This window comes from Erpetoichthys calabaricus, chromosome 12, assembly GCF_900747795.2.
Source record: "Erpetoichthys calabaricus chromosome 12, fErpCal1.3, whole genome shotgun sequence".
NCBI lineage: Eukaryota > Metazoa > Chordata > Cladistia > Polypteriformes > Polypteridae > Erpetoichthys > Erpetoichthys calabaricus.
In genome coordinates this window covers 47,986,035-48,004,911 of record NC_041405.2, presented here as the reverse complement: position 1 = coordinate 48,004,911, position 18,877 = coordinate 47,986,035, and the positions used below count along the sequence as shown (strand labels likewise).

Genomic DNA, 18,877 nt, shown 5'->3' with positions numbered 1-18,877 from the left:
TCTCTGTCTATGTATATATAATCATTATTTTTATTGTATTATGAATGATTTAGCAACACAAAAGTTACTGTTAGGGCAATAAAGCTGTATTTAAAAACAAGAAAAAGACAGATGGAGCATGAGCATTGCTGGCTGTTTAAACATTTTAGTATACTGTAGTATATCTAAGGTGTGAAGTACAGACTAGGGCATCTGGAATTTCTCTAGAATTTTCAGGTAACTTTTGACACAAGAATTTGAATGAAAGCAAATTTTTGTTTTCATGTGCTCTGATTCTCAACCATGTATTTTACACATGGAATTCTGTATGGGTCATCTCATATTATGATTTCTTACAACTTTTCTTGGGATCTTGACCCTTTACTCTGAACCACCAGGTATAGTGTGTTCATCAATGTCCTTTCCTTGAATGTCCTTTTAGTGTGTTGTTACAGAAATCAACAGAGAGGAAGGTTTTCATTCTGCTGTTACTTTATCACATAGCAGAAGTCACGCTGAGCTCAGGACTTGTGACACCCCGCACAAGAGAGGAAGGAGCAGAGGGAGGTACAACCAGTCAAAGACTACTAAAATTGGGACCAGCACCACTTGAAGACAGCAAGGTAAGCCATGTGAGCAAATTATGAACCATCCAGCTAATCCACTTATTTATTAATTTTCCATTATAGCAGTAATAAAAAGCACTTTCTAAAATAAAAATACTAAAAAGTAGATGCTGCTAAGCCAGTTGATTATGTCATACATGTTTCAGGCACTGTCTCATGTATTATAAATTGGTGATGTTTGTGGTTTTGGTGTGAATACATTTACCTTGAGAAAATATTTTGCTGCCTAGGTATATCCTAGAAATTTGATTCTGTTCATCTGGACAAAGTTTTTAAGTGGGAGAAATATTTTGAGACTTATCCAAGTCTCTTCCTCAGTCTCAATTGACTGCAGGTTTCCCCAACCTTATAAACAGTACCTTTGCTTAATCACAGAGACTAGCACCATTGACAAAGGGCCAGTTGATCAGTGATATGCAAATTGTCCACTGATTAGTAGACGTGTGAATCATTCATAGAGGGTTGAGGAATGGCTGCAATCACAGCATTGTAAGATGGCGACAGATGTACCCTTAGGCCCCCTCCTCTGTTCAGAGATGGTCGTTCCTTTTTCACGTAAATGGCCTCCTTGATTCCTCTCTCAAACCAGCGCTCCTCCCTGTCCAGGATGTGCACCTCTTCATCTTTAAAGGAGTGACCACTATCCTGTAGATGTAAATAGACTGCGGAGTCCTGGCCTGACGAGGAAGCTCTTCTGTGTTGTGACATGCGCTTAGCCAGTGGCTGCTTGGTTTCCCCGATGTACAATTCACGGCACTCCTCCTGGCATTTAACTGCGTAAACTATGTTACTCTGTTTGTGCCGTGGGACCCGATCCTTGGGATGGACCAATCTTTGGCGTAGCGTGTTTTGGGGTTTGAAAGCCACTGAGACCCGATGTTTCGAGAAAATGCGCCTCAGCTGTTCCGATACTCCTGACACATACGGGATCACTAAGGGTTTTCGCTTAAGCAGTGGATGTCCTTCCTCTCTCATGAATTGCTTGGAGCGTTCTTTAGGTGTCCTCCCTGCTTTGACAAAGGACCAGCTGGGATATCCACATTTACTCAGGGCCTTTTTGACGTGGTGTTCTTCTGCTTCCCTGGCCTCTGAGTCTGTGGGAATGGTGTTAGCTCTGTGTTGTAGAGTCCTAATGACACCTAGTTTGTGCTCTAGTGGATGGTGAGAGTCAAACCTTAGATACTGGTCCGTATGTGTGGGTTTACGGTACACATCCACTTTCAAATGTCCCCCGTTGACGATGGAAATTTCACAGTCTAAGAAGGCTAGCTTGTTATTTTCCATATCCTCTCTGGTGAACTTGATGTGTTTGTCCACCCCGTTGATGTGGTCTGTGAACTGTGGTACCTCCTGAGATCTGATTTTCACCCAGGTGTCATCCACATATCTGAACCAATGGCTCGGTGGTGTTCCAGGATAGGATGATAGAGCCCTCTTTTCCACTTCTTCCATATATAGATTGGCTACTACAGGTGAAACAGGGGAACCCATGGCACACCCGTGCTTCTGCCTGTAGTACTGGCTTTTGTATATGAAATATGTTGATTGAAGACACAGTTCCAAAAGCAGGCACACTTGGTCTGCGTTGAGAGAGGTTCTTTTACTGAGAGTGGGGTCATTCTGTAATCTCTTACGTACTACCTCCACTGCTTCAGTCAGTGGGACACAAGTGAATAGAGATGTAACATCAAATGAGACCAAGGTTTCTTCTGCCTCCATAATGACCTCTCTCACTTTCTCCACGAAATCCAATGTGTTCTGAATGTGGTGTTTTGAGCTGCCTACCACCGGGTTAAGAACAGCGGCCAGGAACTTGGAGATGTTATACGTGACTGAATTGATCATGCAGACAATGGGTCTTAAAGGAGCACCCTGTTTGTGTATTTTTGGTAAACCATACAGACTTGGTGTAGATTCCCCTGGGTATAATCTGTGGTATGTGGTCCGGTCAATAGCATTGTCCTGAACTAACTGCTTAAGACAATCTATCACCTTTTTCTTGTAACCACTACCTGGATCTCGCTTTAAGGGCTCATAAGTATTTTTGTCACTGAGCAGAGACAAAATTTTCTCATGGTAGTCTGTCTGGTTTAGCACAACTGTGCATCTCCCCTTGTCCGCTGGAAGGATGATGATGTTGTTGTCCTTGCTGAGTGCCGTGAGGGCCTTCCTCTCCTCAATGCTGATATTGGATCCAGGGGGTTTTGCATTGCTGAGACATGCCGAAACTTTTATCCGCAGTTGTTCTGCTTCCAAATCAGCAATGTTGTTGTTTCTGATAGCAGATTCTGTGGCTGTAATCAGTTCCATTAGCGGGATTTGTTTCGGTGTGACCGCAAAATTTAACCCTTTAGAAAGGACATTTTTCTCTGCTTGGGTGAGTTGTTTGTCAGACAAGTTCTTCACCCATTTGTCCACATCTTTAGTTTCTGTCTGGCATCCTTCTCTCTGCTGGTTGTGGAGGACACTCCCCATAGTGTGCTGGTGTTTGTGGCGCACAGCAAGTAGATCAAACTTCCTCTTTTGCCTGGTTTTAGACTTTTCATGCTGTGCTAGACGAGACTTCTCGGTGAACTCAAGCACCTGTTGAAGTGTTTTCTCATCTAGAAGTGAAGAAAGTCTTTGGTGGATCTGCTCCTCTTTGGATTTTAAAACATCAATAGTGAAGTTAGTTTGTCTCACCCGTTCATTTAGCAGCTGACTCTGTGCCTTCTGGAGGATTTTGTTAGCTCGCAGGCCTTTTACTGACGATTTCATCTGTAGACTTTTAGGAGTGATCCCGCTCTGTCTACATGTGAGGCTGAATCTCAGATGGTTCCTGTAGTCTGCCATCTTGCGTGCTGTTTGCTCATACTCACGTACAAGCTTTAGGCCGTCCTTGCCAAAGTGGCTCTCGATGTCTCGATGCATGCTCAATAATCCAGGTAAGGAAATCCTAGAAATTTGATTCTGTTCATCTGGACAAAGTTTTTAAGTGGGAGAAATATTTCGAGACTTATCCAAGTCTCTTCCTCAGTCTCAATTGACTGCAGGTTTCCCCAACCTTATAAACAGTACCTTTGCTTAATCACAGAGACTAGCACCATTGACAAAGGGCCAGTTACAATGCTGTGATTGCAGCCATTCCTCAACCCTCTATGAATGGTTCACACGTCTACTAATCAGTGGACACTTTGCATATCACTGATCAACTGGCCCTTTGTCAATGGTGCTAGTCTCTGTGATTAAGCAAAGGTACTGTTTATAAGGTTGGGGAAACCTGCAGTCAATTGAGACTGAGGAAGAGACTTGGATAAGTCTCAAAATATTTCTCCCACTTAAAAACTTTGTCCAGATGAACAGAATAAAATTTCTAGGATTTCCTTACCTGGATTATTGAGCATGCATCGAGACTGCCTAGGTATAGGAGAGTTTTCCTTGTCTTTTAAGTGCTCAAATCTTTGACTGTAACTTTGTTCCAAAACATCAGGTTTCAGAGTTTTATTTTCTTTAAATTTTCATCACTCTGGAATTTTTGCTTTCCCCTTCTCCATTTTTTCCAAGCCTAAGAATATTAATATTAAAACATATGTTATTGTATATTAGTATTATCATTTCTATGTTATTGCTATTTTCTGTTCTGTTTTGACATTGATAATATGTAAGTTAACATCAATATTTGCAACAACAATATTTGCAACAACCTTAATTTCAACTCAAGATTTTTTGGGAGACAGAGTCTCTGCTGGTAAGCTGTGCTGGTATTATATGAATCCAAGTTCATAGAAAGAACCCAAGAGCATAGAAATTTAGGGTCTGCTTGTTTTGGTTAGAGTCATGATGATTTAGAGTGAAATCCATCAACAGTAAATAGAAGACAAGAATCTAATGTGGACAGGCCATCAGCTCTTTGCAAGACACAAACATAGAAATATGTTCAGACTAGGACAAACTAAAGTTCAAATCATGATTATAGCAGTGGCTGCTGTCTTTATGAATGGTGTTTCGCAAAAGGCTGCTTTTCCTTCTCCTTTCCAGTGTTTAAGCACTCATCATGTAGCTGTTCTTGACAATCAACCATTAAGATGAAATACATAGAATGTTTACCTACCAGGAAGGGCCTAGATGTGTGACATATTTGCCTAGGTAAGACTATAACTAAGAGAGAAAGAGACATAGACAAAGGAAGACAGGAGTCACATTGGCAGCAAGAAGCTATAGCCAGTGAAGAGAGTGGCTAACCAGAAATGGGAAAATCACTAAGAGACTGTTAGGAGTTGTTGTGAGGTTAGCACAAGCAATTTCTGTACATTTAGTTATATTTAGTTAATTGTCCTTTCTGTTAGGTTCCTTCATTTTTGTATTTGACATACACATTTGTGCATTTTGCATCAGGAAACAAGCAGGTGAAAGAGTGCACAGAATGAAGGGTGCTAGGGACAAAATTCAGGAAGCCGGTCAAATCTGTACAATCATTGTCATTAACTGCTAACTAGTGTGTCCTTGGCACAAATGCTCCTAGTTTTAAATTTATCAAGGCTTGTCTCTTCACTTTAGAAATAATATAGTCTACTCTGTTGGGTGTTTTACTATAGCAGCCGAGAGAAACACTTGAATCTCTGTGCAACGTCACTAAGAGCCACCAGGGACCCCCGCATCTTGCCCTGTGCTGTCGTCTCTCACTCTTTGATATGTAGATTGCTGACGTAGATTCCCCCCACCCCCCCCCATACTCCCTTTTCCTGTCACTGTTGTAGAGAAAGATTGTAGCTATCATGTAAGGTAACTCAGTTATTGAATATCATGCAGTAGATTATTTATTGAGTCATAAACACCAAATAGCAGCAAAAGATGGTTACATCTCACAAACCACACAAAATCTAAATCTACTAATTCCCCCAAACCCACGCCGCATGTTTTGAGGCAAACCAGAAGGTCATTACATTTCTGAACACAGAGTAAGTATTTGCTGTCTCTGTGAATGTTGAATCCCTTATGAAAGATCTACAGGTCATGACCTTTCCTTTATCAAACTGACTGATTGATGACTTATGCTCCCGGGTCTTCTAAGTCTCACCAGTAGATTATGAGATTTAATTTCTCACTCTGGATGTTGGTTGAGCATTAGCCATAGATCATTTTGGAACTATTTATAAACTATAACCTTTCCAAACAGACCACATCTGACAGACCTGATCAACCTAGGGTACAGAGCTTATTTGACAAGTGCTGAATAACCTTGAGGATGTAACAATGACATCTTGATCCATTTTGTACATTCTGAAGAGATTCTCAATTATTCAAACCAAATGACTTCTCAGCTCCAAGTCTATCTTAACTGCTTGGTTCACAGACTTCATATTTCTTTTCTGTATTCATCTTGTCATTAATATTATTACTGAATACAGTAGTTCTAGTAAGTATATGTAATATACCCTTAAAGGAGTCCTATCCCCCACCAGTTCCCTCCTTTGAGTGACTTTTTCTCACTGCTTCACGTCATCTCTAATCTCACATATTCCACTTGTCACATTTTTCTGAGCTGCTCCAGAAATAATTATGTGACCTGCAATCAGCTGTTTTATTTATTAAAAGGAATCCTATTTGAGGATGGTATGATATCACTGCTACCTTCACAGAAAATAGCAAAGCTCCATCTACACACCTTTCCTTTCATTAATTGTTTAATTTAAACACTCCTATTGATCTTACACCTCCTAATCAAACAGTAATCTAAAACCTGGTCTGTTCTCAGGTATTTCAAATGTCCGACAAGTCCTGCTAGTAATTTAAGTATTATCCTCATCATTGTCTTCACCACCACTTTAAAGGCTAGTCTCCTGGTCCATTCAGGTTGACCTGTGGCTTTCCTCTGTCCTTGGTCCTGAGCATCCTTGGGCTGAGACCTGTTCGTCTCTTGTCATCCAGCACAACTCCCCAACCACATTTTCTTGAAAAGCCTTTAAAAATTTTACTTTCAGTTTTTTCTTGATGATGAGATACTAGTAATGTAAGCAGTGAAAAGAAATCGGTTTCCTTCTTTAGCATGCATAAGTAGTCATCAGCATCATTTGGTAGAAAGTTGACTCTAAATGAACAAACATCAGGTCATACTGACTCGCATTTTTCTGAATTAAATCCCAGGGTCTATGATGGAGCCTGTGAATGGTCTATGAATGGGGGCTTAAAGGAAATAGAACTGTATTGCTTACAGAATTCCACACTTACTAATGTCTTATATTGGTGCAGATTTATGGTCTTTTATGACATCAAGACTAATTTTAAATTTAATTTTTTCACACCTACAATTGGCTTGGTAATTTTGTTGTGCAACTTTTTAAATTGATAAATGTAGCAAACTAATAATTTCCCATACTCATTTGACAAAACCTCATACAGCTTTGCTGATGCCTTTGGTTATAATCCTTTATTTTCCCAATTTTCACATATTTATTATGGTTCCAAAATGTGTAGCCATCACTAATTGAATATGATGGAGCAGGTGAATTCAACCATTCTTACATGTATCTGTCCACTTTTTGGAAGCTGATGTCTGCTCCAGCAACATCAGGCACAAGGTAACATCTAATTGTGACATTCCAGCATAGATTGTTATATTATGTTAATTGATTCAACAGGTAACATTTTCTTCTGTCATTGCACTACTTGCAAGAGCATGTGTACGTGAATGTTTAAGCATTAACTAGACAATTCATCCACCAGTCTTACAAATGAAAGAAAGAAAGAAAGAAAGAAAGAAAGAAAGAAAGAAAGAAAGAAAGAAAGAAAGACCAAAGTGACTATAGTGTCAGAATATTTTAGTCGCTCACAATGAGACATGATATTTCTTTCCACTGAGGCAACTGCTTATATCCATTGAGGTTTCTTGTCCCATTTGAATAGATCCTGTTTTACTTTATTGACTTTCTCCTTGAGTTAAAATCTAAAATAAAAGCAAGGCTTTTCTTTTATTTCTACTTACAGACATTTTACCTGTATGAAAAGAGTGAAGCCAACTTTTCAAAAAATAAAATTAATGAGCAAGGCCCTTTTTGTTTTCTTTTTACAGAAGTCTCTTTCATTCTCAGAATGAAATGAGTGTGGCCAATTTTTCACCTTGCTGAGACCTCTTTTCTTGATTTAAAATGGATTAGTGAGTCTTCTTTTTTTGTTCAGTATTGCAGTTTTTTCAGAAGTTTGGCAGCATTTTCCACGTGTGAGATAAATGAGTGAAGGCCCTTTCTCCGAAAGAAATAATTAAGTCTTGTTGCTCAGTGGTCAACATGTTTACATGGTAGTTACAAGATGTTAGTAATCCACAACAGTTCTATTCCCACCCAGCTTACTGTCATTCTGTTGTTTGAAAAATCTGACCATTTCTGTATTGGTTTTCACTATGCACTGCAGTTTCCTTCCACATTGAAAAACATAAGCTTTAGGTGAATTGGAGACTCTAAAATTATTGAGTGAGAATTTATATGTGTGTTTAACCTGAGATGAAATTTCATATATTTTGGTATTTGTAATTCTGTTCTTACTTTGCACTCAGAATTCTCAGTATTGGCTATGGCTCACTGTATACTTGAAACAGAAACAATAGAATTCAAAAATTGAGACATTGCCTACTATTTTTTAAGACTTTTCTTTTTGAAGATATTAATCCATGAGTTAAAGTAGTGAATTAGTGTAGACATATTGCCAATAATGCATGTATTCTGCAGCATCCTCCATTTTTGGGAGTCATAACCTGAATAAATTGACAAAACCATGCACTGAATTCCATATCCTTGGGCCACAGCAGCAGAAAATATGCACAATAGCCTTTGACATGAGTACCCCATTGTGTTATATAAGAAAAGCTAAATGACGTGCGTCACCCTGGTTGCTGAATGCAGGTGCCTTGGGGAGTCAAGTAGTCTATTAGTTAACAGTTGGAGATCATGTTATGCTGAGCAGGCCTCAGCTTTTCCTACTGAAATGTGTGTGAGCAGTGAGCTGCTGACAGCAAAAGAGCTTTGGAGGTGTGCAAATGGAGGCAGTGTGTGGCTCTGTGCTGATGTTAGCGACTAGTTCTCATCTTCAGGAGCAGAGAAAATCTAAAAATACTCCTCAGTGATGCTCGTCTGCGGCTTGGGGGCTTCGTTTCTTCTGCTCAACTGCTTAGGGACTCACCATGCTAGCTCATTAAACGCCATTACCCTCTTGAGCTCCTGCTGTGACACTGAGGCCTCTCTTCTTGACTGGCTAGACTGTGCATGGTCAGTGCAGAAGCCCAGTAGTGGGACCCCTTAGGGGCCCGGTCTTTAGGAGCATGCATCTTTCCTTTTGCGCAGAGTCCACATGGAGTGCCCTGTGAGGATTGTAAGGAAAGCTATGCAAAAATGGGGGATGTGGAAGAATGGAGTGGAGGGGGGGGGGGGGGTTTGGGGCGGTGCGTGCTGCTGCTGGAGAGCTGTGCTGCTACACGGACTCTTATGTAATACTGCAGGCTGCTCACTACTTTTAGGACTTTTCTATTTTTAGCCCTTCATATAAAAAATCCAGCATTCCCACTTTACGTCTCCATTAACCTCTGAGGCACCATCTCTCTGCACACGGGAGCGCTTCTGAATTATTTATTGCTGCCTGTGCAGGAGTTGTTTTATTTGCTGGAAGATGCTGGTTGCATCTGCTGAAACTCTGGGACTCTGAGTCTGCTGATCCTGCTTTGTGCTGTGTCAAAAAATAAAAAAGAACAGGCTGAGTGGGAGTGATCTTATCCACCAACGCAAATGCCTGCATACATAAGCGTGTTCAACTCAAGTATACAATAACAAAACATACTTACTTAACTGGGCTTATTTAGAGATACATTTATACATACAAATGTAACCTTAAGAATGCTTCCTTGTATATGCTTGCAAGCAATGCCTTGTACAGAATCATATTCATGTGCAAATGCATACAAAAAAGCATATGACATCACAGTTATGTACTCAAGCACAAAGACACTTGCCAGTAAGGTCTATTGGCAAAAAACACTGAACATTAATCCACAAATTGAAAGATCAGTCCCCATCACCGCCTTACTATGACTTATTAATGTGCACAGTTTAGAAATGTAGAGACAGTACTATTTGCTTGTGATTTCTTAGTCATCTCCAAAATAAATACAAATGACATCACCTAAATAAATAAAAAATGGATATTAAATTATGCCTATGAAAAATTTCACTTACATATTCATAATTAATTTTAAGCAGCCTCAAATAAGCTTGAAAACACTGCATATTCATAGGGCCCTCAGCAAAGGTATACAGTATCCACATGTACAACCATAACTTTTGTGAAATTTTATTTAGAAGGAGTGAGAAACAAAGATTAAGTGTGAGTGCATGCACAGGTCCAAAATGTGGTCATCACACTGCTCCAAAACCCATGACCACATTTTGGACCTATGTATGTACTCACATTTAATCTTTATTTCTCACACCCTCTAAATAAAAATTCACAAAAGATGAATATTAACAAAAAGGAAAAAGTTTTCAATTTCTAAATTTTTATAAAAAAAAAAGGTATGCTCATTTTAAAACATTTCAGAAAGTGGAGACCTCTCCATAATGTGTTTGGAATTGCTATATTTTTAGGAATGTTTTCTCAAATTTAGCAGGAACTGAGAACAAAATCAGTTGCTGTTCCTGTTACAAACTGTGTTTATGAGCATGTACATGATGCTGTTGTCTTAGGCATTTATATACACAGAAGCTTGCACATGCCTATCAGCATATTAAAGAACATATTCACTCATGTGATCCATTTGCATATTCAATGACAGTAACACAAAGACATTAAAATGTTCATTCATGCAGGATATCCTCGATAGTTAAGGATACATGCCAGTTAAAGCATGTTCAATAGTGTTCTAGTACAGAAGTACATTATCCTCCTCTAGCATGCAGCGTGTTTGTGACCTCGTCAGCATAGATAAGGACATACAAGCTCACATAAAAGAGTATGGCTTAACAAATCAACTTTATCTTGTATAGTGCCATTCTTTAGTGATTACTTTGCTATGATGCTTTACAGGTAAGGCACAGCAAAAAATATTTCAAGTCTATATAATATTAACCCTGGCAGCTTAGGAGGCCCTGGGTCAATGTCACACTGGGTGGCAGTGATGGGATGGGAATTTTTAACTTCTAGTGCTCTAGAAATGAGTCCATACGATCTGCTGACCTATGTAGGTACAGTCAGGTCCAGAAGTATTTTGACAGTGGCACAATTTTCATAATTTTGGCTCTGTATACCACCTTAATGGATTTGTAGAAAAACAATCAAGATGTGATTGAGTTATAGACTTTCACCTTTAACTCAAGGGGATTTAACAAAAATGTTGTATGAGCTGTATAAAATAGGCATTATTATACATAGTCCCCCTATTTTAAGGGGCTCAAAAGCATTTAGATAAACTAATATAATCATACATATAATGAATATTTTCAGTATTTGGTTGAAGTCCTTTATAGCCAATGACTGCCTGAAGTCTGGACCCCATGGCCATCTCCAACTGCTGGGTTTCCACCCTAGTGGTACTTTGCCAGGCCTTTACTGCTGCTGTCTTCATTTGTTGCTTGTTTGTTGGACTTTCTGCGTTCAGTTTTGTCTTCAGCAAGTGAAATGCATGTACAAAAGAGTTGAGTTCAGTTGACTTGGCCATTGAAGAATATTCCACTTCTTTGCCCTGAAAAGCACTTGGTGTGGTGTCACAGTATGTTTTGTACTGTACTGTGAAGTGTCATCCTATTAGTTTTGAAGCATTTGGTTGAATCTGAACAGACAGTATAGCCCTGTAAACTTCAGAATTCATCCTGCTGCGCCCACTTCCATTGGCAGCCATTCATGATCATGCCATAAAACTACCTCTACCATGTTGGAGGTATTCATCGGATCACAGGCAATTTCTTCTCTTTTCAATACTCTTCTCTTTCCAACATTTGGTATATATTTATCTTAGTTTCCTTTGTTAAAAGAAAAAATGTCCAGAACTGGACTGGCTTTTAAAAATGTTTTCTTTCAAAGTCTAATCTGTCCTTCCTATGCGTAAGTTATACCAGTGGTTTGCACCTTGTGGTAAACCCTCTGTCTTTGCTTTCATGAAGTCTTCTCTTGATGGTATACTTTGGCAATGATTGGTCTACCTCCTGATGAGTGCTTTTCATTTGGCTAAATGTTGTAAAGGGATTTTTATTCACCAAGGACAGAATTCTACAGTCATCTAGCACAATTGTCTTTTGTGGGTTTCCAGAACTTCTAGTGTTGCTGAGTTCACCAGTGTGTTCCTCCCTTTTAAGATTGTACCAAATGATTGATTTGACCACTCCTTATGTGTTTCTGTTCTCTCTCTCTCTAAAGGTTCTGTTTTGTTTTCCCATCCTACTGATGGACTGTTTTACTTGCATGGACAGCTCTTTGTACCTCATATTGAGTGTTCACAGTGACAGCTTCCAAATGCAAATTCTACACTTGGAATCACTTCCAGACCTTTTACATGCTTAATAGTGTGGACCACCATGGGGTGCTCCAGCTGCCCCAACTCTGACACAGACAGACACAAGTGCAGCACACCACATGTTTTATTTACAAGTGGGGAAGCAGTTTTCCCTCACTCACCCAGCAGCACAGTATAAAGCACCAATATGCAGTTCCAAAGCTTTTTCTTTCCTTCTCTTTTTCTTCCTTGTTTCACCTCCACTCCTTCGCAGGCCAGCTTTGTCCCTCTCCCTCCCAACTCTGACTCCCTAAATGGAGTGAGGTGGCTACTTTTATATTACACCTGGGAGTGCTCCAGATGGCTCATCAGGGTTAACTGGACTCCTAGGTGTGATGGAAACCCAATATAGCAGGGCTCTGTCGTCTATGCAGCTCCCCATAATGACCCCCACAGAACCCAACAGGGCTGCATGAACCTTCGACTCCTAGTGTGTCCTGCTGGATATCTGTGGTTACACAGCCACCTGGGGGGCTACCCTCTAGTGTCCCAGGGAAGGTAGTGTCTTGTGGATGCTCTCTCCCCCAGTCCTTTCATCTAGCTGGCATCCCGGCCAGGTAATGGTCGTGGCCTTCTCTCACAATTTTATAATTAAGTAATGAGGAAACTAATCACACCTGGCTGTGAAAAAAGCTTGTCAGTCAAATGTCCATATTCTTTTGAGCCCCTGAAAATGGGAATGTAGAAAAATGGCTGTCATTCCCAAAATGGCTCATATAATATTTTTGGTAAACCCCTTAAATTAAACTTAAAGTCTACAATTCAATCATAAAATGATTGCTTTATTTCAAAACCATTCTGGTGGTGTTCAGTGACAAAATTATAAAAATTGTCTCACTGTCTAAATACTTATGGACCTGACTGTAAAGACAGAAAAATGCACTCCTTCTCACGCATATGATATGGATTTACCTACTTTTATTCATGTAGAACAACATAACACAATCTGTTATTTGACTTATTTGCATTCCTTTACCTAATTCATCAATTATTTTATATAGTTTCTCCAGGTGGTGCTCACTATGAAAAGTGATTAATTACTTAACTGGCTAATACTCCCAAGCACCATAGCCCCACATTCATTTTCAAATGTATTTGTATATAATATGTTTTCTTTTCAATTTTTGCTCAAATTCTCCCTATTGGTTCCCTATAGGCAGTTTTGGAGTTTTTGAAGACCACGTGTAATTTCTTTTCTCATGTCTGTATAAGAAGCAGCTATTTTATTTCTATATATTTGTTTTTTTCCTTCATTAAATCTATCATTCTGCTGCTTCTGCTTTTATCCTTCTGACAAAAAAGGAATTCAGATGTTCTTGGTGGTGTTGTACAAGCCTTCTTCATATATTGTCCAATACCTTCAAAACGTAGCCAAGTGTCTGCACACATTTCCCCTTCTACCATTAGCGTGCTTGTCTTCCAGTATCTAAGCAACATCTCTAGTGAGAGAGACAGAATAAGAGATGGGGGTGGTCAGCGAGATTAAAAATAACAATAATATCTGCTTACTTTGTAAATGGAAGTGGAAGCTTCAACACTATGTATTGCTCAGGTTTTCAACGACATTGCCCCCACGGTGACTTAACCCCATCTATTAACCTAGTAAAGAAGAATGAATGAATTTCTCAGTTAACATTAACTATAGGTGGACAGCAATAAAAGGACCGTGCTATACTTTTGCTAACTCTTTGAATTGTTAAATACTGAAAGTTGGATACTGATAAGTTTTTCTCTTTGAGCAGCAACCCATTCTCTCACTGTGATTTATTAGATAGTCAAGATGCATGGTGCTGGCAGTGGTGCTCAGGAAAGCAAGCTCGATCTGGGTGTAACAAACAATAATTGCTGGAGTCAGTGATGGACGGGTTTGCTAATTTATGTGGTAAATCTTTTCTACTCTTCTGCTTGTTTAAGCATGTCCTGTAACATTTTCACATTCTACTCACCTGTCAAAGTGGTTTTCTATTTGCAGTTTTGCTCGGCCAGGCTTTTTGTACAGTACACAGCATATCATGAAACCAGTTGCTGTAATGTTAAGTGCTGGCTAACTAGAGTTTACATAGTGGCAAGTGCAAGAAGGTAAGGACCAAATGAGTGGCTGTTTGTCAAGATGGGCATGATTCATAATGGACAGTTGAGTGGTATTTGAAGATTATAGGAACAGTTAGTTGAGGGGTATTTTTGGTGGGAATATGTGCAGTAATTACTAGATATCTTAAACTTTTTGTTAACAGACATATAAAGTCAGGGAAAGCTTGATGATGTTTTGTGTTGCTAACCAGATAAAGTTAAGCTGTAAGAGGGCTACTTACAAACATTAAGTATAATAAGAGAAGGACTCCCTGTATGATGCTTTGAGACAGCAACCATTTAAGGGATTCAATAGAGACAATAGGGCTATTTAGTTTAATGAATGTCTGAACAGGTACTATTTCAGAGTTACCGCTATGGTTGTGTTTGAGCAAGTGGTGTTTTGTTGTATTGGACAATTGATTGCATGAGAGGTGTTTTTTGTCAGTGAGTGTTTTAAGGTGAGGGTGTACTTGTTTTAAAAACAGACGTAATAAGGCAATGATTTGTAAAAACTAAAAACTGGCTAAAGACAAAATAACATAATTGGGTACTAACTGATGATGTCTTGGCAGCAGTGCAGAATAACTTAAAGTAACTTCTTGTGGCCATCAAAATTATCATTAAATTTGTAGTATTTTGAATTAATAGTATTTTGGGAACCACAGTAAGGAAGGCATACTGCAAATCACAGTAAGTATGTTATGGCTAACAGTTAAAATACCGACACATTATAATTTAGTTTTTATTAGTGTTGTTTTGTTTTGATGAATTGTTAGCCGAGGATCTTTGCTAGTTCCATTTTCAGTTAGAAGATACTATACATTAGGTTGAGTTTAGTATTCCTTTTTATTTAATGATATAGTACAGTAATGAATGACTACCAGCATGTGTAAGTAATGCATATTGAGCCATACTTTCTTGGTGGCAACTAGAATAAAACACACTGCTGTGCAAGTGAAATTTTGTGATGGCATGCATAGTATAGACTGACAGGGTGTGTATTTGTGAAAACTAGTGTATTACTATAAGCAGAGCTACATTTATGGGGCAGGTGTGGGAAGGTATCTAGCTGAGTGAGTTTTTTTATGTATAGCTAAGGGTACCATCTTACAGCGGGTGCTTTTATTGTCTTGCAAAGTTGTTGAGCAGAAAGTACAGTTGGTAACTCATATCTCTGATTAATGCGCACTGTACGAGGGCGGCCAGAGAGCCTGGCAGCAAGGCCGTGTAGGCGTTGGAATGTGATTCATCCAGGCAGGCTACACGGGAACTAGTTTGGGGTTCACATTCAGCAAGACAGTTTTGCATATGTGAGAAATGTGAACTTTAGCAGTCTTCCAGCTTCTGGAGGATAGAGCCCTTTTCAGCCTTAGCCGAAGAATCACTGTAATTAGGTGACACATGAAAAAACACGCGGAGGTGCATGCTGTCAGCAGTGATTACTCATCAGTGTTGCAAAACGCTTCATTGTTAAATTAGGCAGATATAAAGGGGTGGTGCACGGAATGGGAACTGATTTTTTTAAGCGCACTGGCAGAGAGACGAAACATGCCATCCAGATCAAGAAAAGTTGTCCAGATCACCTAACAGAATCACAGAGGTAGTTTTTGCACACTTGCAATAGGTGCTGAATTAACATAGTTTTCTGCTGCGTCAGGCTCAGTGCAGAAAGGCCTAGGGTAGTCTTATCTCCCTACTGTACAATTTTTTAGAGCATGCTCATTTTGTAACTTTGATTACTATACTGTTTATTCAAAGTGACCTGAGACTGGCTCATGGACTTCAACTTTTAACTGATCAATGCCCTTCCACATGGAAAGGAATTTCTAGCTGGTATTCCTATGGCTTTGACCCTATGATTTCAATGAAATAGGCTTACAATAGAGGTCAACATAATTGAATAAACATCAGTCAGCTGGACTGTTTAAGAACAAACATTACAGGATAAGGTTATAAAATTGATTGCCAGAAGACAAAAGCTCTACACCAAACAGACCACAAAAGTATTTTGTCTTTCCTTAGTTAAAAGAACCTACCAAAGTCACTATAAATTAGACAGGTCTTCACAGAACAAAACAGTCTACAAACATTTCTTAGAAACATTGAGGGAGTCAACAGTTTGGATGGAGGTAGGCACCTGGTTCCATCAGCTCAGAGCTTCACACAAAAAGAGCCTGGATTGAGATTTGATGCCACTCAGAGGTGACAGCACCAGACACTGTTTACTAGTGCGCAAGAAGGAGAATAGGACCTCATGAGTGTCTCCATACACAGTACACACAGCAAGTGCTCACCCACTGAGTACTCTGTAGGTAAGCAAAAAAATTTTTTTAACTCAATGCGTGCTGCTTCAAAGAACCAGTGTTGTGACTTGATAAGAGTAGTGACATAGGTCCCTATCAGCTGGTTGAACACAAGACGTGCTACTGCATTCTGAATCATTTGCAACGTTTTGGTAGCACATGCAAGTATTCCTGCCAGTAGAAACGTGCATTAGTCCAGACATGAAAGACCAAAGCCTGGACCATAAGTTGAACTGCATTCTCTTTTTGATATGGTCCGATCTTGTAGATGTTGTATAGTACAATCGTTGTATAGTACAATCTGAAAAACTGAGAGTCAGGTGCACTGTGGACAATGGACACAAGTGGTCACCAATCAACACCCCAAGGTTGTGTAGTGACTTAGGAGGTATTAATGATAATGAACTGTGATGGGATGTTGATAACATGGAGACATTGCCTGGTTGAACTAGAGATGTATATCCTTCACCCAGGTTGAGATATCAGTGAGACATACCGAGATTCTAGCTGATACAGTGTGTCCTCTGGAGGGAACTATAGCTACAGCTGTGTCTCAACAGCATAGCACTGATATGAGAAACCATGGGACAGGATGATAGGGCCTAGTGAGATGTGTATAGATAGAAGAGGTGAGGACTCAGTACCAATCCTTGGAACAACCCTATGCTTGCCTAGTGCACCCTTGACATCTATCCTCACCACGACACACTTCAGTATGTACCCAAAAGTTGGTTTAAAACCATCTGAGACCAGCCCCAGTGATCCAAAGGTCAGAGAGAGTGGTAAGGAGGACCTAAAGGTTCTATGTAAAAGACCTAAACAAATTGGTGATTCAATAATCCCAAATTAGCAAAGATTTTTTTTTTCTTATCACTGACAACTTCCTGGACTTTCAATTACAAAGTTTAGGTTTAATTACTAATTTCATGTTTTCATTTTAATTAATTTTTCTAGAGTCCCTGTTGGGAATCTAGCTGAGCCGAATGGTTATGATTGCTATCACTACTGCACTCATTTGAATTACAACAAAACCTCACAGGATTATTGAATAGTTCAGTTTGGGAGACAGATGACAGCAGTAGTTCTGCAAAGGGTTAAATTTGTACTTTTTATTGACTTTAACTTCCTTTTTTACCTCTTGCATACTGAATCTATCACTTTTAAAGTGATATTTTCTATCCCATGTCAAAAAAATCACATAATTCCCAATATTTTAAGTGGTCATTGAGTAAAATGCATCTGTGGGGTCTTATTGTGTGTGACTTATATGCTATATAGAGATAGAGCAAGGTAGGATGGAGTAACTAAAAAATATGTAAGGCCGCCAGTGATGACTCAACTTGTTTTCAAACGATCTATGAGCTGGATTTCAGGATTGCCTGTGCTCTCCAGATATTTAGAAGTCACCACTACTGAGAGTGTCTTAATATTACAGGATTCATGCTGATTGCAGGATAAATGAAATGCATAATTGTGGCCAATGAAACCTAAATAACCCATCTGTGTTGTGCTGTACTGCCCAGAAGATTCTTTACCAGTAGGTCATACTGAAGACTTAGTTTTAATCTACCAGTTGTTGCCAAACAATGTGCATGTCTACACCCTTCCCCTATATTGATTGTAAGTAGAAAATGATTCAGTTTTAGTGACTGCACCTTGGATGAGAGGAAAAAAGAATTTGACAATTAACAAAATTTAGAAATGTTTTTCAATTACTTAATATGACTAGAAAAGACTAAACAAATTCTGAATTGTATAGTAACAATGTAACATCCAAGAAAAATATACATATTTAGTGGAAATTAAATCTTCAAAGTGGCCTGATATTGCAAAATTAATATTTTCAGGGAACTGAAAGAGACTAAAAGCCACAAGCAAGAAAGAATCACATGAAGCAGCAGGCAGAACAGTGGTTCGCCGATGCAATGGCCGAAACTACTTGGTTTGGATTTCCTTGGTGCGCATGCCGACCAATTCATATGAATGTTATCTAGTGCACATTAATACCCTCAGGATTTTAAATTGCAGATGTGACCTTTGGTGTCTAAATACCACACTGAAGATGCTGGGTGAAAACAAAAAAATTAAAACACGTATGGATCCTCATTGACTAGATATTATTTGCATAAAACTCTTATATAAATGCTAGTTAAAGGGAAAAGTCTGTCCTCATAAAACAAGTAATTAGACACCTTAACTATGAAGTTTCACTATATCTCACAAGAATGTAGTTTTCAGATATGGATGTTGGTGGAAACATCTGAAGGGTGATTCTTTTCTCCCTACTGAGTACTATCATAGATTTGTGTGACAATCTCCAGACCAAATTTACAAGGGCTAGTAGGGATAATATTCACACCACCAAAATCCCTGCACATAAAATTCACACT

At 39.1% G+C, this 18,877-nt stretch overlaps 1 protein-coding gene across 3 annotated transcripts in view; it reads left to right on the top strand.

Annotated features, from left to right (window-relative positions):
- Positions 1-18,877, top strand: part of arhgef9a (Cdc42 guanine nucleotide exchange factor (GEF) 9a) — a 135,789-nt gene that overhangs the window by 38,929 nt on the left and 77,983 nt on the right. For 2 of the 3 annotated variants that reach the window (XM_028815466.2, XM_028815461.2), the window contains one exon: positions 484-602. In XM_028815466.2, the coding sequence (XP_028671299.2) occupies positions 484-602 (119 nt within the window). The remainder of the gene's footprint in view (positions 1-483; positions 603-18,877) is intronic. The other variant, XM_028815462.2, reaches the window with a different exon arrangement.